Source organism: Paralichthys olivaceus, chromosome 7, assembly GCF_024713975.1.
Source record: "Paralichthys olivaceus isolate ysfri-2021 chromosome 7, ASM2471397v2, whole genome shotgun sequence".
In the NCBI taxonomy this organism is placed as follows: Eukaryota; Metazoa; Chordata; class Actinopteri; order Pleuronectiformes; family Paralichthyidae; genus Paralichthys; species Paralichthys olivaceus.
The window spans coordinates 2,641,709-2,667,730 of NC_091099.1; the positions used below are offsets into that span (position 1 = coordinate 2,641,709).

Sequence of the window (26,022 nt, forward strand, 5' to 3'; positions counted from 1 at the left end):
AATTTATTCGACATCTATACTTTGACTTTTTTAAGTTTGGTCCATGTCCCATCTGTAAACATGGAGGAGGCAGTTTTTATGAAGAACATACAGAGTGAGTCAGTTAATGCAACTTTAAGAAATGAATATTACAAACAAACAACATTCTGATTCATTTGATTTAATTTAAAATCAGTGTGTGAGTGTTTGTGTGAGTGTGTGACTCTTCATCCTGGTGTCCTCCTCCTCCTCTTCATCATCATCATCATCATCATCCTCCTCTCTGTGTCTCTGAGCGCGCGAGCTGCAAACTGATCAGGAACAACAATGAGAGAAACGGTTTCAAAAGACTGAAGCAATTAGAAAAATCTTATAATTAAGTGTAGAAATAAAATATAATCCTCTGAAACGTGTTGGTGTTGAGATTAATGTTTGAAAGAAATGATTATCTACGACAATAACCTTCATGTCCCTAGATTCTGTTTTTGGATTAAACTATAATTAATTGCACCTGATGCAAATATTGTTTAACATTTTTATTTTCTGTCGAGAGGTGAAAGTTCCGCTGTTGTAATAAGGTCTTTGTTTTTATCATTATATAAATGTATAAATATATTTTATTTATTTGACGCTTCAACATCGGTGGATTTGCGTTAAACGGGTTTTTGACGTTCCCGTTAACATGACAGAGAAATGATCAAACACACACACACAGACACAGACACACACACAGACACACACACAAACACACACACACACAGACACACTCACACACACACAGACACACACACAAACACACACACACAGAGAGGACGTGGAATGAAGGTGAAACCGTCCATGACTAAGTTCTGTAATAATAATAATAATGATAATAATGTAAATCAAATACCTTAAATATATAAAATGTGATTTAATAGATTTAAAATGTGGAGGATTGAATATTGAAAAATATATAATGTATTAAAAATGAGTCCTGATGTGTTTGTGGTCGGAGCTTCACGTTCAGACTCCAGAGGATGAGTGTGAGTCACTGACCTGGATATTTACAGGGAGATGATGAAGATTTTCATTTTTTTTTTTATTCTTATCATCACAGAATCGTTTGAGTGAAATATATATTTTTTTAAATAAATAAGAATAAATCAATCGATCAGTCGTCGCGCGAGCTGTTCGTCTGCGCGCGACTAAAAACACATTTATACCAAAAATGTAAAGACGCCGACTTTTATTTCTCACGTTGACATTTTTAAAATGACAACAGAATAATAACAGTGTTCGGGATTGATTCAGTATTTGTCTGGTTTTTACATTTCAACTTTATTTCTTAATTCAAACTGATTCCAGCGCGAGGCCTCCGGACACAAACCTGACGAAGTAACGTGAAGCTTCTGGTTCCAACTCAGAAACTAAAGTTTAAATCAAGAGGAGACTCGTTATTTAATGAAGTTCTGTGATGAACTGAACAGAAACAACGAGCCTCGGTGAGAAAACATGAACACACAGAGTCCAAAATATATAAATAACAGAAAATCTACAGAACAGGATGATCAGTGTTTTATGTTAGAGATGTTTAAATATCATTATTATATATTTATTTCCGTATGTGTCTGTGTTTAAGTACATGTATTTATTTTGTGTGTGTGTGTGTGTGTGTGTGTGTGTGTGTGTGATCCAGTTATCACTTACTTTTGTAAGTTAAGGTTAGTTTAAGTTTAGGTTAAGTTAATGTTCAGGGTTTGGGCAAGTAACTACATCTCAGAATAAGTATCCAGGAAAGTGTGTGTGTGTGTGTGTGTGTGTGTGTGTGTGTGTGTGTGCTCTTCATCATACAGTCAATGAAGTCAGGGGGCTCCTGCCCCTCATCACCTCCTGACTCCACCCCCTACCCTCCACACACACACACACACACACACACACACACACACACACACACACTCCTGCGGGCTGACAGGGAGAAGAGGGCTACTCCTCCTCACTCCTCCTCACTCCTCCACTCGTCTCCCTCCATTCACAGAGAAGCTGTGGGCTCAGACCTCTCTCCTCCCTGAGTGAGCTCCATCTCTCTTTACTGCTTCTGTGTGACGGAAACTGCAGCTCGCAGCTGATCCTCGTCTCTCACGTCTCTTTATTTCTTTTATTTCAGCTGAGACAAGTCGACCGCTGTGACTTTTCTGCGTCGCCACCAAACTTCTGTCGGACTTAAAGTGGTTTCCGGAGCGGCCGTCCTGAGGAGCAACGGGTCCTGGAAGACTGAGAGAGACGGAGAGCTGCTCACAGAGACTCTGCAGGATTTAGAGGGTGGGGGCTGCTGTGGGTCGGGGTCAGACAGACGCTCCGGGAGAGGCCGACAGGTAGAAAGGTAGACGGAGGCAGATCAAATTTAAAAATTGCCTACCATCATCCTCCTCTTCTCCCCTGGACCACGATGGGTTCAGACCTACGTGACCTGAACTCCCTGCTGCCCCCTCTCCCGGCGGGCCCCAGCCCCGGGTGCCCGGCCCTGCCCGTCAGCACGGCCCCTCAGTGGGCTCCCGTCCTGGACTTCCACACCGCCGCCTCCCCTTACTCCTCCCTGGCTGCCCCCCACACCCCCCTGGGGTCCCACTCCTTCATTAAGCAGGAGCCCACCTGGGGAACCACGGTGGACCCCCACCACCACGAAGCCGACCCCCACTGTGGCCTCAGCGCCTTCACCGTCCACTTCTCGGGCCAGTTCACGGGCACGGGGGCCTGCAGGTACGGGGCAGCGTTCGGGGCGCCCCCTCCGCCGCCGACCTCCAGCCAACCGCCGCCTGTGACGGCTCCGCACCATCACCAGCCCCCCAGCAGGATGTTCAGCAACCCGCCATACCTGACCAACTGCATGGACACACAGCAGGCGGCCCGCAACCAGACAGGTAGTGCTATGTGTGTGTGTGTGTGTGTGTGTGTGTGTGTGTGTGTCAGAGGTCAGTCAATCACAAAAGCATCATCACCCCTCGATCGTCACCTTTTCTCTCAGAGGCTCTGATGGAATCTCTCTGAGGTTTTGTCGTCCTCGCTGTTTTTCTCCTCCTGTCTTTGGAAAGCTTCATTTTCTGTGTCAAACAAAGTTCAACACTCGCTGCTTGTTCTTTTCAATGTCTCTAAACGTGAAGTTGGTACAGATGCACAAACTGACCCGTTTTCCGATCTGACTGTAAAACTGAAACGTGACAAAAATCCTCCTGCACAGGTCGCGCAGATTCCTAAGTAAAGCTGCAGCTGTTTAACAGGTATGTTGCATTGTTTCGTCCAGTTTAAACTGTCTGGCTTTGGTTTTAGTTCACTCGTGGGTTTTTTACGCCGTGTCACAGTTAATAAGAAACCATATAAATCCCAATAAACGTCAGAGAGACTGTTCTCTTCCAGTGAAGAACAGACGATCGGACTTTTACACAGAGACAATACATAACTCTTCGTGCCTGTTTGCAGACTCTAAACATAACGGACCGAAGAATTCCTTTATTTCGGTGGACACTTGTTCATTTATAGGAGAAACCTGGACGTTCCTCTTCACTGAAGTCGTACTTCACTTCACGAACGATGAGCGGAAACAAGTTTTTAAAATGACAAGACAACTGTGAAGTAGATCAGACGCCACTCGTCAAATCTTAACTTGACATGAAGCGAAACAGATTCACTCTGAAGATTCACGACGACGTGCAACTTCTTTTTTTTTTTTAATCATTAATCACAGATTTTTTTCAGTAAGCGTGTAATTGTGCTCATGTCTTCATGGTTCTGTTGCGGTGTTTGATTTTAATATCGTTGTTTTACGGCCGAATATTTAAACCAGAGTTTGTCTCTTTTTAAATATTTATTTCTCTTCATCCTGGAAATATCTCTCTCGGTTAAATCATATTAATTTGAAACTTTGGACTTTATGATAAAACTCCTCTGATACAGTGAAAGAGAAAGTTGATTCTACAAGACAACTGTGCCTAATTAATAACGTCTGTATTAAAGCTGATGAGAAAACTGCAGCCTCAACATTAATACAACAAATACACAATAAGACACAGCTTCTACAATTTAAATGCTTTAAAAAAATCTTTAACTGCATCTGAAGAAATAATTCATGGATAAGGATAATGCATTAAAACATGTACTTTTTAAATTCAGTTTTAATTAAAAGAAGGAAGTTATTTATCCTGAGATATTGTGGAGTTAATCCTATTCTTTAGTTTTGTCTGTTGAGATCTAGTATTTTTTTTGCTACACATATTAATTAAATTAATTATATTAACACACAATAACTACATTTAGTGTTATGTACACATGATATTGTATTTGAGTGTGTGTGACCTCACACTGAACCTTTTTCACACAAGTCACAGTGTAAGTGTGCGTTTTAATTTGAAGAACAAAATCAGAATAAATCATTAATTTGCGTTTGTCTCTTTTGAACTGAACCGATTTAAATTGAGTTCAGTTGAAGTGACAGCTCGTCCGTCTCATTTGAAATCATCATTATCACATCTGCAGATTCACATTAAAGTCACTGGAAGTAAAGAAAGAGTGTCCATCACATTTTACCCAAAAAACCCTGCGTGCTCACATCTGATCCCAGGTCCGCTGCAGTCGGGATAACGAATCTCTGAGTGGTTAACCAACAGATTAATTAGTAATAACATGCTTATCAAGCAGATAATTTAGGAATAACATCAAAATGAAAGAGCCGAGCTGACCTCTCACCTGCTTTATCTGCTCCTCCCTGCTGTGGCTGAACGAGCACAGACAAACAAACTAACAGCAGGACTCAGGTCACAGCGGAGATGATACAGAGCCGGGTCACACAGCGACCGTCACGTCAGCGCCTGCTCCCTCCACCACGGATTTCATCTCTCACTCAGTCCGCTGAGTGTTTCCCAGACATTAGAGATTTCAGATTCACTGGAACAATATAAAATAATGGTGATTGTAAAGATTTTGAATGAAGCGTCTTTTAAAAACACAGTAACGAGGTGTTTCACAAGTTAAAAAGGAAGAATTGAAGAATAGAAGAATTGAAATGTGAAGATCAATAGACAACAGATATGTAATAGATATAAAACAAGAATAAAAATGTAGATACAGAGAAAATCTGGATGCAGATTTGAAGGGGAACAATTTTATATTTTATGTTTTTACGTTCGTTCTGTAAAAATAACTTTTATAAATCTAAAAGTTTCTCTGCTTGTATTTCACTGACTAAATTCTTTGGAGAATTATTTTGACATCAATTATTTGACAGAAGTGAAACAGATTTTCTGTTTGGAATATGAATAACCTTTAAAAGAAAAGTGAAGATGAGGTAATGAATCAGGTTATTGAAGAACTTTTCCTCAGATTCTCTGAAAGTTCTTTTATTCGATCTATTTCAACGTCGCTGAAGTTTGTGAGACAGTAAAAAAAAAAAAAAAAAAATCTCGGGGTATTTCCAGACTTTCAGTTTTTCCAGATGAAAACCAATTGACCCCATTGTCTGTCACCTCAGTGCTGGACCTCAGGGCAACACACACACACACACAGAGGGGGGGGGGGGGCGTAGTCAGACAGGGGTGAGTAGAAGATAAATGAAGAAGTTTAATGAGTTTTTTTTTCTCTTCTCTCTCTCTCTACTCCCCCACTCCTCACCCACATATTCAGAGTAAAGTCAGTGAAAGTGTTGCATTTGAATTAATGAAGCGTGTGTGAGTGTGTGTGTGTGTGTGTGTGTGTGTGTGTGTGTGCGTCATTCGTGCATGATTTATGAGAGTGTGTTGTGTCCTGTAGGTCAGCCAAAGTCATGAGTCAGGTCTGGGGTGCCAGGCACAGATCTAGAGGGGTGTGTGTGTGTGTGTGTGTGTGTGTGTGTGTGTGTGTGTGTGTGTGTGTGTGTGTGTGTGTGTGTGTGTGTGTGTGTGTGTGGTCTTGGTATTACAAATGTTGTGGGGACTTAAATGTGTTTACACAGTGTTGTGGGGACCTACGAGTCTACATAACTAAGATAATTAAATTTTAAGATGTAGAAATGTTTTCAGGTTTGACGGAGACATAAACAATCAGAAAATCATTTAAATAAAAATGTTGGTCGTCAGGTGACTTAATGTCAGTTTAATATATTTCTTTTTATATTTTATTGTCAACGTCAGTGATTCTCGAGACACCAAGCTGCTCTGACTTTATCGGGACCTGGTCATAACATCTGCAAAACCATTTATAGAATCACAGGACCAAGTTTTTATATTAACTCTAAAGCTGATTTGGAGAAACAAGCGTTCATGTGAAAAGAAACACAACAACATGCAGAAGCTCGAGTGTCCCTGCAGCAGCCGTGGGCCGTGGCTTCCTCCGTCCTCCGTCCTCATCACACTTCACTGTCCCGTCAATAATAAAATGTCTTCAGAAAGAAATGGATCTGTTTACGAGACGTTGACTCCACTTGTCACCGTCGATCAAAGTAGAAACGTGAAGAGTCTGTTGAACTAAAGACTCTTTTCTTTGTGTGTTGCAGGTTACAGCACAGTTGCGTTCGATGGACCCGGGAATTACGGCCACACTCCAACGCACCACAGCTCACAGTTCTCCAACCACACCTTCAAACACGAGGACGCTTTAACTCAGCAGAACACAATGGGTGAGTGTGTGTGTGTGTGTGTGTGTGTGTGTGTGTGTGTGTGTGTGTGTGTGTGTGTGTGTGTGTCTTCCTCAGCATCATGTTCACTCTCTCGACGCTCGTATCGATAGATTTTACTCACTCACCATGAACCTGTTTGTCTCATTGAAGACGGACGACAGGACAGCTCTTAGAAGTGAAGCCACAGTGTCTCAATCGCCTCCTGGTGGCTGTGTGCAGGATAGGTCACAAACCCTGCCTCCTCCATGTTAACAGATAGATGGATATAAATAGATAGATGTGCTTCATACAAATCGTTACAGCCGCCTGTCAAGGGCTTTACACACAGAGCGAAGAACGAGAGGTAAAGGTAAAGTTAGGAATGTGACTTAAATGAATAAATAGGAATATCAGATGTGCAAAAACAAAACTTCACAGTTGTCGCAGGAGTAATCAGAGAGTCTCAGGGTCACGGTCCAAACTTTAAAAGTCAAACTACAAGTAAAAGAAACAGTTAAAAGTAATTTAAGGTCGTTCTTATCACACTGATGGTTTTAATTTGTTATCTGATGCTATAAAAACTGGGTGAAGTGATTGACACAGAGACTGACTCATGATTGGTGGAGCACGTGTGGGCGGTACCTCGGTTCCTCGTCTCCAAACGACGCCATCGGCTCACGTTGGTATTGTTCGTGATCCAGGATATTTTGGCTTCATTTCTGGATGGTGGGAGGAAGCGGAGATGTGTCTTATAGCAGATAGAAAGTTTTAGATGATTCCATTACACAGAATAATGTTCTGTCCAATATTCATTTTTCTGAAAAGAAAAGGTTCATAGAGCTTCACGTGTATCTGAAGCCACAGCTGCGTCTGTATGGCAGCTCCGTGGCCCTCACCTAGGGAGAGTCTTGTCCCTTATTCTGACGTCTCCGCCGTGACCTCGCATGTCAGAGGTATAAATCACCCACATCCTGACTCACAACTCCCTCCTCTCCTCCTCATATTCCTCCTTTCATCCATCCACCTCTTCTTTTTTAATCCCTCCCCTGCGCATGTTATTGGTAAATATTTAAATTTAAAATGTTTCATGAAGCCCGCCGCTGTAAATTTATGCCGTTGTGCTTTATAAAGATAATCGGGAAAACTGGGGCTGAGAGGGATTTTGGAATGTAGGGAAATGTCAAGGGAGCCATTCGCCGCGCTGCCGGGGAAGCTGGGAGATTAGAAACTCGAAGCGAAGGGTCTTTATTTGTAGAAGAAACCGATGAAAAGTGGAGAAAACTCAGGGAGGGCAAGAGAGGGCAGAGTTTAAAAGAGATGAGATATAGAGGAAGTTTAAATTCATTTCCTCCGAGGGAGTCGTGGAGGAGTTCACCTTCATCTGCAGACTTTATAGGTGCACAGACCCACAAATGCATTTCTACATATATTTCATAATTGCATGTGTGTGTGTGTGTGTGTGTGTGTGTGTGTGTGTGTGTGTGTGTGTGTGTGTGTCCCATAGGAGAGCAGCAGTATCCTGTACCTCCTCCTGTTTATGGATGCCACACACCGTCAGACAGCTGTACAGGCAGCCAGGCTCTGCTCCTGAGGAACCCTTACAACAGGTAACACACACACACACACACACACACACACACACACACACACACACACAAAGTCTACTTCTTCATAATTCATTTCTCCTCCGAGCAGTGAACATCACAACCTGCTCACACTGCACGGCCGACTTTTAGTTTGTCGTGTTCTTTCTCCTGAGTTGTGGTTGGAAAACGTTGCCCCCCCCCCCCCCCCTTGGGTTGTTTCATTTCTTTCTGAAACACTTTTCATTGTTATTTGCTGAAATCCTCTTCACGTCGCGTCAGTAAGTAAGTAAAGCCGGGGTCTGCGGCCGCTGCAGGAACGTGACCGGTCGCTTCATGTGGACTGAGTGAAATGATTTGCTGTCAATGACCAACCTGTCTGGCTGCGATCGAGCCGCTCGAGCTTCAGCGCTGACGCAGAGAGGATAAACAGAAGTTAGCTAGCGACTGATGGAAAAGTCGTCTCCTTGCAGTCGTCAGTCCACGTTCACGTGCTTTGAAGCTGGGCTGGGTATTCTGTTGGTTCTAGCTCCTACAGGATTACCTACCCGAGCTTTAATAAGGTTTCTCATTTTATGAATTTCACTTTTCATTTTTAATGAAGTTCGTTGAAACAAGTTTAGTTTTATTAACAGATAACAAAGATTAACACATCTGTTAATGATGACTTTTTTTGAGGATGATGGGTGAATCACATGGACGATGTAGTGGTGCATTATGGGGGGAGACGTGGTCGTCAGCCGACCTGGGATCAGGAGGAACGCATCACATGCGGCCTTTTGCATGAAACAGGCTCGGGTCCGAAGTATTGACCCAGAAACAGATCTCTGAAAACGTGAGGACCGGGCAAAATGTCCTCACTGTCCCAAAGTGTCCTCATAAAGATATAAAGCACAAGAACAAACACGTGTATTCTGTCTTTAAAAATCTATTTTTAAAACGAAGCAAACAGAAACAAAAGCATTGTTGATCGTGTCAAACGTCGGTAACTCAGTGAGCGGCTGCAGGATGCAGGTTTGAACAGGATGTTCACCTTGAGCACAGGTCTGTCTGCCACTGCTGCTTCCTCCTCTGCGTTTGTCCTCCTTCCTCTGGCTTCTGCTCTTTGGTGGTTTTCAGTTGTTTTCTGCTGCAGTTTTCTCCCTCAACTGGTTTAATGAACGACCTTCACATGCACGTCACCGCTAAGTCACGGTGCCACTGAAGGAAGTCGACTAACACTGGGAGGAAGTGCCGACGGAAAGTGGGTTGACTTATTAATCAGACAATATTTTGGGAACTATTTATTCTGCTTTAACTTTTAAATAATCATCATTATTATATTGTTCTATTTTTACCTCGTGTAGGTCGTGTTTTCATCGCATGTTGGTCTCTCAGCGGGATGACACAAAAACTGTTGAACCGATTTTATTGAAACGTGGTGGAAGGACGGAAAATGGGCCAAAAAATAAATAAATAGTAATTTCTGGATCCAAGATTATTCTCTCACTTTCACAAGGTATGAAGAATCGGTCGGTGCACCTCCTCGCTGTTTGCTTGTCGTTATGTTTCTAAATGAAACATTCTTCACATGCCGCTGACGCTTTGTTTTTCATCGACGGAGAAACTGAAGGAATTCAGTGTAAATTACTACAGCAGGGTGGATATGAAAGTTTCAGTGTGTGTGAGAGAGAGAGAGAGAGAGAGATGTGGGGTGGACCTCGGCTGTCGTCTAAATCTGAGGGTCTTCTTTGTCATAAACATAACTGATATCTACAGACACACACACACACACACACACACACTGCTGGGAATGCTCATGAGAGTTGACTCAGTCGTCTAATCTTGCAGCCTGGTACCAACAGGACTGTATTTACTCTACAGGCCGTCAGCTCCGGCTGCTGGAACAACATGAAATGAAAACATGCTCATGTCTTTTTATTAGAGAGAGAGAAAGAGAGAGAGAGAGAGAGAGAGTATGAGTGTGTGTCTCTGCCTCTCTCACACACACACACACACACACACACAGATCCACACTCTTATCATGGTAAGAAACAGCATAAGACGCAGTAATCTGCACAGAGTGGAGACGTGTTTTAGACAATTAGTGAACGTCCAAAATAAAAGTGATTTTATTTCTTGATGCTGAATTTTGACTTTAAATGTAATAAAACAATCAAAAATAAATGTTGTTGAAGATCAGAGGAGAAATAGACAATTTTTTATGAACAGATATTATTTAGGTCAGGTTACTTCATCTGTAAATACATTAATACATCAGTGTGGGAATTAAGCCTCTTAAAGGGGAACTTCGTTGTTGTTGTCTTTTAAAAGGTGAAAATGGCATACGGGGGTATATTGTAGTATCCGGTGGTATATTGTAGTATACAGTGGTATATTGTAGTATACGGTGGTATATTGAAGTATATGGTGGTACTGTGGCTGTATGGCAGTATATTACTTATGTAGTACTTAGAGAGTTGTCCTTGTATTCTCTTCAGCTTTCACTTTCCTCCGTTTGTTCCAAAGAATCCTGCGAAGTTTTCCCGCTGCTCCACACGTTGGTGGTTCAGGGCAGGAGATTAGGACGGAGACAGTTCGTTGAATGGATGTTGACAGAATCAGTGACAGTTTCCACGGCTCGGCAGCGGAGAGGAGCAGCAGACGCTTATTTATTTGAAAATGTCACGGATCTGTAATTTAAAATCTCTTGCTCAACCGCCTCCATTCCAAATACCGTCTGTGCTCTTCTGGCTGTGTGCCGCCGCTCTACTGTAAGAGAAGAGCTGCTGTAATGAGCAGGGTACCAGGCACCACATCGACCCCAGCCACACTGCTGCGAGCCTGCAGGTGGTGTGATGGAAGGGCTGTGGTGTCAGGGGGTGAGAGCTATAAATCTACTGTGTGTGTGTGTGTGTGTGTGTGTGTGTGTAGCAGTGTATTTAATCACATGGCAGGTATGAATAATGACGGTGGAGTCCGCTGTGTTTAATGAAAGATGGCTGTCATGGGAGAATTAAGGTTTCTCTGTGTCTGTCTGAGGCACATTCTTTAACATTTGCGTGAGTGTGAGGGTGTGTGTGAGTGTGTGTGTGTGTGTGTGTGTGTGTATTAAAGCGTTCTACTAACTACGATGATGGTTGCTCATACTCACCCCTGAACCTGGTGAATGATCCGTCCAGTGCACAGCTCACGAGCCTCTCTTCTACGTTTTTGTCTTTCCTCCACAGCGCAGACAATTTATATCAAATGACCTCTCAGTTGGAGTGTGTGGCATGGAACCCTGTCAATACACTGGCCTCCACCATGAAGAGGTAGGAACTCATCCATCGCTCCCTTCAAACAGCAGCAGTCAGTCCAGTTTGTGTTTTATCAGACGGAGGGAAACAACGACACCTTCACTGCCTGAACAACAACTTGAAGGATCATTTATTTCATTATATATATATATATATATATATATATGACAGGAAGTGCCTGTACGTCGAGGAGTCAACAGTGTGGATTCTTCATGCCATTATTTTTGGACATCAGTTTGGACAGTGAATGCTTCAGAAAACCAGAGTCCGGTCTAAGAAACTTAAAAAAATAAGTTCTGTAGCACTTTACATAGTTGAAGAAACTCTTTACATCCTGTTATTTAAAGTTCAATCATCAAATTCAGCCCCATGACGTCTCATTTGTCCTGTTTCCACTTTTCTGACAGAGTTAAAACCATTCAGCCGTACCTACTGGACTGCGTGTCACCGTGACCTGCATCGCAGCCTGATCGCATCACGCTGGTCAAACAAATGCTTTCCTGCTCCGAGCCAACAGGCGTTCATCATAGCTAACAAGTGTGTGTGTCTGATAGAGACTCGTACGTAAACACAAAGCAGGAATTTCTGTCGTTGTGTTGCTGCATTGGGAGGTTGTGTACGTGTGTCCGGAGACGACTGTGTTTTTATTCTTCATCGGCACATGACGAGCTCTGTGCAGAGGCTTGATAAAAACATCTCGTGGTGTTTCGACAGCGCTGCTCGGCTCTGACCGTGCTGGTGTCTCTCTCTCTGCGCTGTCTCCGCCGGTGAGGGGGAGCAGGAGACAGGAGGGGAGGTGTGAGGGAGTAGTAAGGATGAGGAGGAAGAGAAAGCAACGGGAGGAGGAGGAGGAGGAGGAGGACAGAGTCAGCGGAGATAAAGAGGAACAGGGGGTGAGGAAGAGGAAGTGAAGGGGAGTCGAACCTAAAGAGGAAGAGCAGATAGTCCCATAACAAATATTCACACAGAACCTGGCGTCACCTTACACACTTACACACTTACACACTTACACTCTTACACTCTTACACTCTTACACTCTTACACTCTTAGACTCTTACACACTTACACTCTTACACTCTTAGACTCTTACACTCTTAGACTCTTACACTCTTAGACTCTTACACTCTTAGACTCTTACACTCTTACACTCTTAGACTCTTAGACTCTTACACTCTTAGACTCTTAGACTCTTACACTCTTACACACTTACACTCTTACACACTTACACACTTACACTCTTACACACTTACACTCTTACACTCTTACACTCTTAGACTCTTACACTCTTAGACTCTTACACTCTTAGACTCTTACACTCTTAGACTCTTACACTCTTACACTCTTAGACTCTTACACTCTTAGACTCTTACACTCTTAGACTCTTAGACTCTTACACTCTTACACTCTTAGACTCTTACACTCTTAGACTCTTAGACTCTTACACTCTTAGACTCTTAGACTCTTACACTCTTAGACTCTTACACTCTTAGACTCTTACACTCTTAGACTCTTAGACTCTTACACACTTAGACTCTTACACTCTTACACTCTTACACTCTTAGACTCTTACACTCTTAGACTCTTACACTCTTAGACTCTTGGACTCTTACACTCTTAGACTCTTAGACTCTTACACACTTAGACTCTTACACTCTTACACTCTTAGACTCTTACACTCTTAGACTCTTACACTCTTAGACTCTTACACTCTGATTCATAGAAGTATTTTATCCTCAGCATTTGAACCACAGACTGTAAATAAAGATGGACGACATGTCTCTACTTCCTTCCAATATTCAGAAATGCTCGACCAATCATGAGTCAGTCCATCCTGTTTTAAATCAACACATATTAAAACCAAACTCACCGCACCAGTGAGCGCTTGAACATGCAGCTGTGCGATAAGAACCAGCTCGAGTGACAGAAACCATCTTTGAGAAAAATTTGTTTAATGTGTACTTGTTACTTTGGATCCTGTGTCCCATCTACTAACACGTGACTTATACTGCAGTCAGCCACCAGAGGGCACTTTGGCTTCACTTCTATGTCGTCTTATCTTTGTAAACATCAGAAACCGAAACATTTGGAGCTGATGTTTTTTTTTACCATACCGTGAATTGTGGGTAATTCTCTCAAGTCAGCAGATTTTAAGGAAATATAAATCTCACATATTGACGCTTAATACTACGACTACTATGTTGACTTCACAGTTTGACGTCAGGGAAAAACTTCAGAGTCTGTGTGTCCACTTCTGTGTTGTTTATCATATTTATATATTTTTACACTACTTTGTTCTGTGGCGTGTTCGGTGGCGTGTTCGGTGGCGTGTTCGGTGGCGTGTTCGGTGAGGACTGAACGCACCACACCCCTCCAGCCAGCGGGAGCACACTGACGAGGTTGAATGGAGTCTTAAAAATTCAAATTTTTGAAAAAAATCCCCAAAGAAACATGAATGAACATAAGCACAGCATCGCACAAGTGTCATTCACGAGGTCTGTTGATGTCTCTCGTACTCGGCAAAATGGAGACGGACAATGAGCGCCTTATGAGCGCCCGGCTGTTTACTGTCCGTTCCCACTGCTGCGGCTCAGGATGCAAACTCCCATCGTCCTCGTTCAGTCGACTGAAATACGACACATTTCAGAGACAAGAGCTTTTTGTTCCTCTGTTATCACAAGAAGATACGAGAGGCAGCTGTGTCACAGAGCAGCTTCAGTTCTGAGTGAAATACTGAAAACTGTCTGAATCACAAGTGAATCTATAGCTAGTGATGACGTGATGTGATGATTAATGAATGTTTTTAATATTTTAGATTCTAGTTGTGTTCTTTTTAAGCCTGAACGCTCCCTGGGGTTTCTCACTGATTACTTTTTACAATTCATTTTTATATGATTATAATTTAAAAAAAAAACATTTTATTTACTTATGAAACATTTTTCATCTGTTTGGCAAAATGTAGGAATACTTAATAAAGAGTTAATTGATTAATACACATGAATGAATGAATGAACGTGAGACTGTAGCAGATGTTAAACGTCATCTTAACTTAGTCAAACCAGGAAGTTAAAATACTGGTTTGATCTGATGATGGCGCTAAATCACCAAAGTTATATATATATATATATATATGTACATATATATATATATATATTTATACCTTTAACCCACACACGACTCAGTTTCAACTCATGAACCAGCTGATCTTGTATCAGGGTTTGTTCTTCTTCTCTCAAGTTTTTAAAGTTTTTCATTTTTCAATACAAACGTGTGCACACAGACACATCCAGGGCTCAGCTGGATATGTGCCGCTCTGACAAATTATGAAAAATAAAGCATAAATCTGCAGCACACATCTCTACAGTTACATCTCCACACTCTACACATGATCTGTGTTTTGCATTACGGGTGACAAGCTGTTTGAGTAACGATATCTCCCTGACCTCGCTGTGCCGGCTCACTCCGACTCACTCGGGTCACGCTCGATAGACCTGCCGATGTTTGTTACTCTGTGAATTTATGTCCCTGAATCACGTTCGTGTTTTCTGACGTCTTTACGTTCATCAGAAAGTATCAGGGCCAAGATTTCGAGAGAAAAATCATAATATGACGTGAATCAAGTTATGATTTTATGAGAATGAAGTCATAATTTTAGGTCCAGTGTCATTTTACTGGAAGCATATCAGTCGAGGAGTCTGCGTTAAAATGAAGAAATATGGAGCATCTCACAAGGACCGGTTCATTTGACTATATTTCCATGATGATATAAGTTTATTCTTGTCGTAAATGAATCGTCTCACATGACTCTTGATTCTTCCTCCTTAGCAAAGTGACATTTTCAAGTGAAATCATTTGGACTGAAAAGTTTGAGCCAAAATATAAAAATGCATTGATGTTAAAAAATGTAAACACGAATAGATCAAGTGAACAGTTCTGATGTTCTCACTGTGAAGTCAAAGAACAGTTTACTTTGCTGAATAAATGCGTCAGCGTCATGGTTCTCCTCTCTCTCTCTCTCTCTCTCTCTCTCTCTCTCTCTCTCTCTCTCTGTGTTGGCAGCCACGCAGCAGGATACGACAGTGACCCCAACACCCCGATGGTGTACAGCTGCAGCACACAGTACCGCATACACACACACGGAGTCTTCAGGGGAATCCAGGTAAACGACCGCATCGTCTGTTCATGTTGCTTCACTCACTGTCAGGAGGCCAACGTGAGGTCACACTGACCGTCTTGTCTGCTCACTCGCACTGATGTGACCGCGTCGTGACAACATCGGCATGAACACAACTCACCGAAACCGACACACACAATACAAAGTGAAGGGAGAGGAGCTTTATTTTTTTTTTTTAAAAATACTTTTTTAATGAGCCGACCGAAAGAGATGAGTGTTGGAGAAGCTGATGCAATAACCGGACGACATGAAGAGGAAACACTGATATGTAGCAGAGCAGAGATTTACAAACACACACACACACACACTGACACACACACACGGCTACGATTGAACACACAAAGATTTTTAAAAGGCAGCCCTCGAGGTCGAGAGGAATCATTTTCCACAAATCCATTAGCAGTGTAGAAACACACTCACACACAGACACACACATAGGGTTACACTGGGTAAAGATATAGTTTCCATACAGGGATCCGAATGTATATAAATCATTAGATTTTAATTATTGTCTGTCAGCAGCTCTGAAGGACGGAGTGCAGAGATTCTCCAGACCTTCTCTCAGTCCGCAGCGAGACTTCTTGAGATTTTTCTTTCTTTCTTTCTTTTCCGAGGCCTGTTTCATTATTCACCCTGCTTCTTGTCTTTCTTAGCCCCCCCCCGCCCCTCCAAACAAAAAATAAAAAATCAGACGAATGTACTGCATGAAACACGTGCACTCTACGAGTTCTGGCTCCGCTCAGAACAATAAACAAAAGCCTCACTCTTGTGCCATTTAAAGAACGATTAAAGAGCCGCTACACACGAGAGACAACAACCGAGAAACAAAGTGATTCTTCGCTGCTGGTTTTTTATTTCAGGGTTTTCACTAAATCTCAGCTGTGGAATTTAATTCTCCATCAAACATTTTGTTAAAACGCTGGATCCTGAGATGAATGAATGGATGAATGATCATCCTGCTGATTTCTGATTCATCTCACAGTTTAAATTACTGCAGGCACATTAGATCAATTACTCAAATACTCATTGTTCAGTAATAATCCAATGAATTATGAATTATAGATAAATCATCACAATAAATGATCTGATATATATAAATATGTATATTATTACATCATTAAGAATCATTTACAATGTGTGAAATAATGGAGCATATTTCCTGAAAGATTCTTATTAATTATATTTCTATATTTTTTGAAGAATATGAGAAAACAGTAGATATATAAAATGTAGACTATATAAAACAAAACTGTAAATAAAAAGAAAAAAAACCCAACTGAATAAACCAAATAGCCGAGGAGCTAACTGCTGCACATAAGTACGCCGCAAACCTTAACGTGCTAGTTGAGCTGCGTCTTTGTCTTATTTCTTATTCAGCCAACGCGGCCGTAAAAATAACAGATGATTGAGAAAATGATTTCAAATGTTTCTCAATTTATTGACGGATTATTTCACAACTGTTGTGTTCATTCATCAAATCGGCCTCCGCGTGCCGAGCTCACATGCCTCGTTTCCTTTCGCAGTTGGTTTCTTTAATAACTCAGCTGCGTTGAAACCTTGAGTTCGTCAGGAACCAGTTTAAACTGATTCATCACACTTCAACCTCCAGTGTAATGTGGCATCTGAGGTGGAAGGTGCTGCTCAGTTTTAGCCGCTCACTGTACGCGGTCGTTCCTCAGGTACACTTATCAATAGCTGCTAACAGCAGTAATTACAACGGGGTCGACCTCCACGTCCGTCTCACCATTAATGCTAAGCAGAGGAAATGAGGAGCAGATGGTTGTGGGTGGAGGGGAGAGAGGCTTTAAAGACGAGTTGCACAAAGTGGGAACATCTCAAAGACAAGAGGCCGGAGAGAGATGGAGAAAATATTTAAATGTCACGCACCGGGTGGACGAATATATGAGTTGAAGAAATGTTCGAATGTAAAAGATGTTTTGTTATTTCCTGTTCCTCGGCAGCGTCTGCAGTGAGCGGAGGGGCAGTAATGGGGGCGGCGCTCTGTCTAACAGGCGTGACTAACAGCTCCCCTCGGGCTCAGTCAGTCTGGGGTCATTTTACTGCTAATTCACATCTAATGAATATTGGACCACTTTGTCATAATGATCCTCACGAGCCAGACACGTCACATGTTCTTATTTACACACGTGACAGATTTAAGTGCCTGATTTTTTAAATCACATTGGTTGTTGATTAAATAGAATAACAGCTAATGAATCATCCTGTCTAGAAAATTATATCTTTTTTTTTTAATCTGGGTGTTTTTTATTTACATCGGAAGAAGAAATTAAGAAACTAAAGTCACAATATTACTTGATTTTAAAAGAATAAAGTCTAAATATTAAAACTTCACTCTTGTAAAATTATCACTTTATTCTCGTGACATCTAAACTTTTCTCCGTCTTGTCTCAAGCAACGTTTGCAACACAGACACTTTCCCCGGGAACCTCTGCAGGAGTGTGTTTCCACTGCAGGGGCCAGGGTCTCAATTCAACTAAATATTTTTTACCCCCGATAAAGTCCCTGCTCAGAGGGTAGTACCTGACACAAGCAGCTCTGGGGTGGGGCTTGCAGAGCGGAACATGCCCGGTTGGTTTCTGAAATAAACACAGGTGCTGAACGTCAATGCAGTAAAATGATCAACAAGATGTTTTAGCATCTTACGTCTTAGTTCTACGAGTCCATGACAGATTCATGTCTTTGTCTTGTTGTATTGATTCAGCTAAACACAAATAAAATAGTGAGTGTGTGTGTGTGTTTGTGTGTGTGCGTGTGTGTGTTCGTGCAGGACGTGAGGCGGGTGCCCAGCATCGCTCCGGCCATCGTGCGCTCCGAGACCAGCGAGAAGCGACCGTTCATGTGCGCCTACCCAGGATGCAACAAGCGCTACTTCAAGCTGTCTCACTTGCAGATGCACAGTCGTAAACACACAGGTGAAACCAACAGAACAACACGCCGTGACATCACACGCACGATGACAGGCTGTGTTGTTGATGCCAGAGTTTCCACTCAGACGCATTTTTCATCGGAGCCGACTTGTTCCTAACTCACTCAAAAGTCTTTCTGGCTTCAGGACAACAAATGTTTTAAGTCATGTTTCCATTGGCCCCAAATTTCCTTATCTGCTGCTGCCAGAAAATACTTCCTGTTTTGTCAACTGAAGAAATCCTTTGGTTTTCCAGTCAAATGTTCAGTGGCAGTGAAGGAAAAGATAAAAACTTTATTTATTGATTCCACAGCAGGGGGGGGGGGGGGGGACAAGTCAGAATGACAAGAGAGAAAAAATTATAGAATATGTTGTTTGTATAGAAAACAAGGATTTCAGTAAAGAGCAGTGACGTTTGCAGAAGAATATGAAAACCAGACGATATTCAGATGTTGAACACACATTCTGCTCATATTCAGGTTGATCATTTTAGCGGGTGGTGTTAATGAACAGCTTCTATAATGTCTAATGCTGCAGCTCCTCTTTTCAGCCTCTGTCTGAAACAGTTGGATTAAGCTCCTGTCTCTTTTGAAGAGTTTAAAACCAAAGTTTATTATTTTCAGATGAATGAAGATGCAGTATTACGCCTGTGTACCTTGTTCCCCTGTGGATGCATGTGTGTTATCTGGTATTTTAAAGGTTAAATAACAGATCGCTTTATTAAACTCTTATCTTTGCCCAGGGGAGAAACCGTACCAGTGTGAGTTCACAGACTGCGGCCGGAGGTTTTCCCGCTCCGACCAGCTCAAACGACACCAGAGGAGACACACAGGTTTGATTCTCTTCACTCTGCCTCCCTGTCTTTTATTTTCTCTCTGCCCTCACCACTCGCCTTTCTCCGCTGTTTGCATGACAGCCATGTTGTGGATACTGCAGCCTAGTGAAGGGCACAGTTTGCATAATGAGAACAGTGGTGCACTTTACCCAGCTCCTCTCAGATGAAGTCACGAAAAGGCTGGCAAAACTTCTGAATGGCTTCAAACGCCTGCAAGCCTCTGCTCTACTGTATTTTTCTATCTCCCTCCGTGTGTGTGAGGGTGAATGTGTTATTTGTGTGTTTGTATGTGTGTGTGAACTCTGGCTTGTTTGTGTGTTGAATGTGTGGACTTGTGAACGTTTGTGTGTGTGTGTGTGTGTGTGTGTGTGTGTAGGAGTTAAACCCTTCCAATGCGAGACGTGTCAGAGAAAGTTCTCTCGGTCTGACCACCTTAAGACACACACCCGGACTCATACAGGTAAAACAAGTGCGTAAACTTTTATTTTTTCATTTCTTCTTCATCCATTTAATATTTGCATAGAGATTAAGAGTAATTTGTTTGTACACTCAGTGAGCACTTTATTAGGAACACTAGAAGATCTGTCAGCTGCACGTTAACGCGACCGATCTGGTGTTTGAATCACGTTAGTGGAGGAAACCATTCACTTACTATCTTTTCTTTGAAACCAGTTTGAGACGGGTTTCGTGACATGGAGCCTCCTCCTGCTGGAGAGACAGTAACAACACTCAGATGAAATAGGATTGACTGGTAGTTTAGTCTTAGCGGAGATTCATCAGAACAGGTTTTTTAAGGCCAAGACATTTTCCTCCACGTTCGAGCTTCTCGTTCACACAAACAACCTCTACAGTCACTAAAACAGAGATTTGTACATTTTCCAAAAGAGCTGATTTAGTAAAAAAATTCTGGATTCTCTTCGTGTGTCCACGTTAAATCGATGGCGGCAGAATAAGTCGAGCTCACAATGCTGCGTTCTTCATATGTGAAAGATGAACTCAACAAGCAGGTGTGTTCCTAATAAAGTGCTCAGTGAGTTTTACCATGAACAGAATATTATTTCTGGATCTGCGTCGTTACGGACGAAACATTTTCTATATGAAGTCGACTTAATTCTCCCATTCAGCTTCTGATCGACACAATATTCTAATCCTCGTTTCATTTTCACTCTCAAACCCTCCTGTCCTCATTCACTCCTCCTCTCATCACCTCTCCCTACTCCTTCTTCTTCTTCTTCTTCTTCAACCCCTCCTCTGTCCATCCTTCCCTCCCACCTCACACCTCCCTCTCTCAGGCGAGAAGCCGTTTAACTGCCGGTGGCCAAACTGCCAGAAGAAGTTCGCCCGGAGCGACGAGCTGGTGCGACACCACAACATGCACCAGAGGAACCTCACCAAGCTGCAGCTCGCCATCTGAACCCCTGAGTCCAGCCCACGTCCCCAGTTCTACACACGTGAACATCTGGGTCACATCTGCTTTTATTTTCTGCCGACCTCCCTGTGCACCTGACAAACTAGCCTGCGTGAAATCCAGCCGGGTCCTGATGGTTGTTTATCGTTTAGACTTTAATAACTAGAATCCACATCCTGCGTTCAGAGGTCGTTTTAAAAAAACAGAATAAAATAGTTCTTGACTTCAGCTGCAAGTGTTTACACATTTGATAAACCTGCTGTTTCTTGAAGATGTAAATTATACAAACAGGTTTTATCTCCGCAGACTTCGTAGAATCACTTCAATCTTGGTTTTGGACTTTTCCTCAGATCTGTTGGCATCACCCGACCTGTCCGCTCAATAAATGTTTCCTCTGGATTTTAATTTTCATTCCCTTGAGTCAGTCAGCACACGAGTTCCTCCAGGTTTTACTAACTGGACTGTGTCAGGTAGATGTAAATATAAAAATGTACTCACCCTCCGTCAGATCTACATTTATTTTATAAGGCCCTCTTGTCCCGCTCTTCTAATCCGCTCCAGAAGGAACACTGGTAACTTTCCTCGTCATGGTGCTAAAGAATCCGCCGACTTTACTCTGATGTAATATCTCGTTCAACCATCAGCACGGAGGTCAAAGGTGACGGTCGGGCACGTTGGCTGCAGCTCAGCTTCTTCTCAGCCGCTGTAAATATCTCTTTACGTTGAACGATGGCTTATTTATTATCCGTTCATGACAAAAATAGCTTCCACTGGATTGATTCAAAAGGAGAAAGGTGTCAGTTATTCAAAAAAAGATGAAATTGATTAATCCGACACCTCATACAGTGTTTTGTCTCGTCGGCATTAAAACACACTTTGCGAACACAGGCGGTTGTATATTTTGTTTTTGCGTGTTGTGAAAAGTGGATCTTTTTTCTCGCAGCGCCCTCGGAGGTCGACGGTAGAGTCTCTCGTCTCCGTGCTGTGTAAATATTAGCTGGACTCTTGACAGCGAGCTCTGACGCGTGTCTGCTGGGTCACACCGGCTCTGCGGCCGCGACGTGGTGGTCGAGATGTAAATAAAAAAAAAAAAAACCTCTTCACTGTGGGAACTGATCCGTTTCCATGAGGGAGAAACATGTAACTGAACTGATATACTTCAGACTTTCTTTTTGGACCAGGAACTGTTTCTACTTTACTGTTTCTTCTCTCTTTGATGTGTTAATGTTGGAGTCAGAAAACATCGAATGTCGGTGGAACATTTTGTACTCGGACGTGTGAGATTATTGAAATCGGTGGTTTCTCTCTGTGTAAATGTTTTGTGAACTGTTTTGATACAGTAACACTTTCAGTCTCTGTGGTCTTCAGTTTTTTTTTTTTTAATTGTTTCTACATTTCACATTTATTTATTAGTCGCTCACGTGTCGTTCAAGGTTTTACAGCTTCACAGCAGCTCACTCAACGGTTTCAGTCCAGACAGTGATATCAATGAAATACCACTGGACTCGTTTCATGTACTTTCATCGTCATGAAGATGTAATTGTTAGAAATTAAATATGACTTTTTGATTCCACCAACACACAAATGTCTCAAAATGAAAAAAAAAAAAGCACATTCTACACTTTCATATCAGCTGAACTTCACCAAGCTTCTCTCCTTTAAAACACAAGAGGAGGTTTTCTTCTTCTTCAGATCTCCTCATCCTGAGCTGTTTATAATGAGAAAACAAATACAGTGAAGAAGAAAACGTGGACATTTAAAGAAGGGATCGGCCACTTTATCACCGAATCGCATTTAAATGTACTGAGATCAGATTCAAATCTCACCTGTTCATTCACATTAGCACAAACCGTCAGCCTCGTGTTTCCATGAAGAAATCCACAAACATGTCAGAAATGACCATAACTCACATTATTTAATCAAACTGCAACGTTTAATCAAATCCTCTCCAAAGATTTACGGGCGACACGTGACCCACCCTTCTGCCAAGTTTCGATAAACTCGGTCGAGTAGTTTTTTTTTGCGTAATGCTATGAAAACATGAAAAGGTGCTCGGTGGAGGTGATAATCAGTTCTTAAAGCCGAGGGGGGGATGAAATGGAGTAACGCTCAAAAGATAAAACTCTACATTCATTCACGCTTTGTGATAGAGAGATGTTTTAAAGACTCTGAGGAGGTCGTCTGGTCTCAACAGGTCGAGTTTAGTTTTTCAAAAACTGCACAAAACTTCAGAGAGTAGCAGGTTTGTGAGCAACGAGACAGAGAAACCTTTGCAAACAGCACAGTGCCATCCACTCTCCTCTCTATCTCTCACCAGATTCCTCTTTGCATTCCTTGGCTCTCAGTAAAAAAAGAGCATAGATAAAAATGAACGTGTTTTCTTTCACCCTCTCTCTCTCTCTCTCTCTCCTTCTTTTTTTTACCCTCGTCTCCGACATCAGCTTCTCTTTTAAGTCAAAATCCATCATTTCATGACTGATTCTTTTATCAACTTTATAAACCCCCGCTTCACAATAACACGTGAAAGACGACTGACACAACGAGCTGCCACAGTCTTCACGGAGCGAGGCGACGTGGAGCGGAGGCAGAGACGGATGGAGGCCGAGATGGATAAAGACAGATACAGTAATGTTTCTTTTTGTGAACTTTTATCACAAGTTTAGCCAAAGTGTTAGTGTAAATCAGACGATGTGTCCGATTCCCCTGGTGGAAATCCCCTGAAACTCCCCAGGGCTCTGGTGCTATATCTCAGCTGTCTGACAAGGCCTTTATCTCCCATCTGTGTGTGTGTGTGTGTGTGTGTGTGTGTGTGTCCTAGCCTCATGCCGCCACAGGCCCTTTCAAGCCTGATAGCTGCTCAGTGTAACTGTAGGTTCGTCCACTTCCAGTAGTCACATCAGAGGCTGTATCTAAATATTCACTTTAGAGCAGATAGAGGAAACATGCACGAGAGCCCTGTTCAAAAATAGTCTTTTGAGGACACGGCGCACGTTTGAGTATTGAGCTTTTCTAGTATTGATGACACTCAAAGCACTTTACAGGACACTTCAGCACGTGGACTCGGACCGGGATCGAACCACCGACCCTCTGGTTAGTGGAGGAGCTCCCTCCTGAGTCACAGTTACTTTGAAAGTTTTATTCGAAATTAAATTTTGCTTTCCTTCATTGTCTGTCATCATGAACTACTATATTAATATAGATATATATATATATTAGTTTGAAAACCTGTGATTGTGATGTTGAGAAATAAACTTGTAAATATTCTGTGCGTTAAAGAACAAAATAAAAATAGAAAAACTGCAAAATTGTTAAAGAAAAAAAAAAAACAGCAGCAGAGAGCGAACAAAAAAAAAAACTGGGTGAAAGAGTGAAAGAGTTAAAAAAAGAAGAAGACAGACATCCTCTGCGGTCATGTTGTTCTGCTGTGGAAGCAAAGAACGGGAGACGATAGTGTGGATGTTTAGATCCTGGTACGACTCAGACACACACACACACACACACACACAGACACACACACACACACAGTGCTGGAAACGCTCCGTGCAGTTCATTCCTCTGGAGGCTGCATTCCTTCACCTACTGTCAAAGACTCAAGTTGCTTAAGAGGATAAAAATGTAAGATTCATATCAGAATGAGTGCAGAATAAACGCTGAGTCAGCACAAAGCAATAAAACAGGATCATTCATCTTTTTTTCCTCTTCAACTGCGATGATCAGAAACTGAACTTAGCATCGGCAGCATCGTGTTGTTAGCGGATGACTGGCAGCGGCGCCTCTCTGTGTTTTACATCTTGTGCCTCTGGGTCGGAGAGTTGGAGGAAAATTTGTTTTATTGCTCTGAAGCAGAAGACAAGACGACGTCGGTGATCCCCCAGCTCCGACTGAACCAAAGCTCCGATGGTTTCTGGCAGCGGCAGAAGAAGAAACGAGAATCACTTCCAACAGGATGGTCCTCTTTAGTAACAACCCCCCCCCCCCCCCTGTCCAACACATGGAGAAATCTTATTAATGTAAAGTTTGGAGGCAGACAGCTTTAAAGGTTCAGTGTGTAGAATGTAGGGACATCTAGTGGTGAAGGATCATGTTGCAGCTGAAAACCCTTCACCTCCAAATATGAACGAGAACCTGTGGCAGCTTCAGTTTTCATAAAAGCTCAAAAGGTTTAGTTTTACATAAAGTATTTAAATATAAAAAGTTCATTCTATGGTAAAGAAAATGACAATTTTCACAATTTAGATGAAACAAACTAGTGAAAACATCAAAAGGATTATTTTATATTCAGTTTCTGCCAAAAGATCAATTTCACCCAAATCGTACACACGGAACTTTAAAACTTTTTAATGGAGTTAACTCAAAACTTCTTCCAGACTGGACCTCGGAGTCCTGAATGTGAAGTATTGAAATCTTTACTGTAAATAAATCATGTAAATATTCCCAGATGTCTATTGTTAATATTAACATTTAATCTCTCTAATTTAACGTAATGCTGAGAGTTCCTAACAACAGCTCCCTCTTGTGGAATTCTCAAATCCTCCTACCTAGGAATTTGCTGCGAGATCTAAGTCCCTGATGTTTTCTGAAATGTTGGGGGTTGGGTAGTTATTGTAATAATATATTTCTTAATCGCTAGCGTCTGTGCCTTCTAGACTCCGACAGTAATATTAACGTCAATGTTGCCGTTTCCCAGCAACTAAACGCGCCGCGTACGCGACTTCCCACGTCGTGACCCCGAGTCCACGAGTTCGAGGGCAGCTTGTGGTTACAGAGCTAACGAGCTGCGTCGCGAACACCCTGCTGACAACAAACAAACCAAGAGACAGACGCAGGTGAAAACATAACCTCCTCCTCGTGGACGAACACGCACGTCAGTAACTTTTAGTTTTGTTTCCGTGGCAGCGAACACAAAGAGGGACGACGAGGAGTCAGAGGTGATCGACGAGCCGAGATGTTATCGGACAGTGTTTTACATTCAGTCACTGTGATGCTTATCTGCAACCTCACCACCCACGTCTCTGCTCTCCCGTGTCATTGAAAACACATGTGAGGCTCTTTAACATCCCAGGTGAACGTGTCACTGTCGGATTTAAACTTTAAAACTTTTGTATTTAATATTATTATAACTATCACTAACTAATATTCTATTGGTGCAACGCTGGACATTTCTCATGAGGCCCTTTGTTTCCCACTGCTCAGACAATGTCCTTGTTTTTGTTTTTTTTTTATTTGGAAGGTGAAAGTATTTGG

General features: G+C 42.2%; 1 protein-coding gene across 5 annotated transcripts; it reads left to right on the forward strand.

The window, feature by feature from the left end:
* Positions 1-1,919: 1,919 nt before the first annotated feature.
* Positions 1,920-22,134, forward strand: wt1a (WT1 transcription factor a). Of its 5 annotated transcripts, XM_069528777.1 has the most exons (10): positions 1,920-2,027; positions 2,123-2,876; positions 6,476-6,598; positions 8,082-8,184; positions 11,370-11,453; positions 15,495-15,594; positions 18,398-18,542; positions 19,278-19,367; positions 19,747-19,839; positions 20,663-22,134. In XM_069528777.1, the coding sequence occupies exons 2-10, from the start codon at positions 2,405-2,407 to the stop codon at positions 20,782-20,784; spliced, it is 1,332 nt and encodes a 443-aa protein (XP_069384878.1). In that variant the 5' UTR covers positions 1,920-2,027; positions 2,123-2,404; the 3' UTR covers positions 20,785-22,134. The 5 variants fall into 5 exon arrangements, with proteins under 5 accessions (XP_069384878.1, XP_069384880.1, XP_069384879.1 ...); XM_069528779.1 differs by lacking the exon at positions 11,370-11,453; XM_069528778.1 differs by having other exon boundaries at positions 1,967-2,876; positions 19,747-19,830.
* Positions 22,135-26,022: the final 3,888 nt, after the last annotated feature.

Coding starts and splice junctions, on each gene's coding strand:
- wt1a (XM_069528777.1), top strand. CDS start 2,405: ATGGGTTCAGACCTACGTGACCTGAACTCCCTGCTGCCCCCTCTCCCG. Junction 8,185..11,369: donor CTGAGGAACCCTTACAACAG/GTAACACACACA, acceptor TTTCCTCCACAG/CGCAGACAATTTATATCAAA. Junction 15,595..18,397: donor GAGTCTTCAGGGGAATCCAG/GTAAACGACCGC, acceptor GTGTTCGTGCAG/GACGTGAGGCGGGTGCCCAG.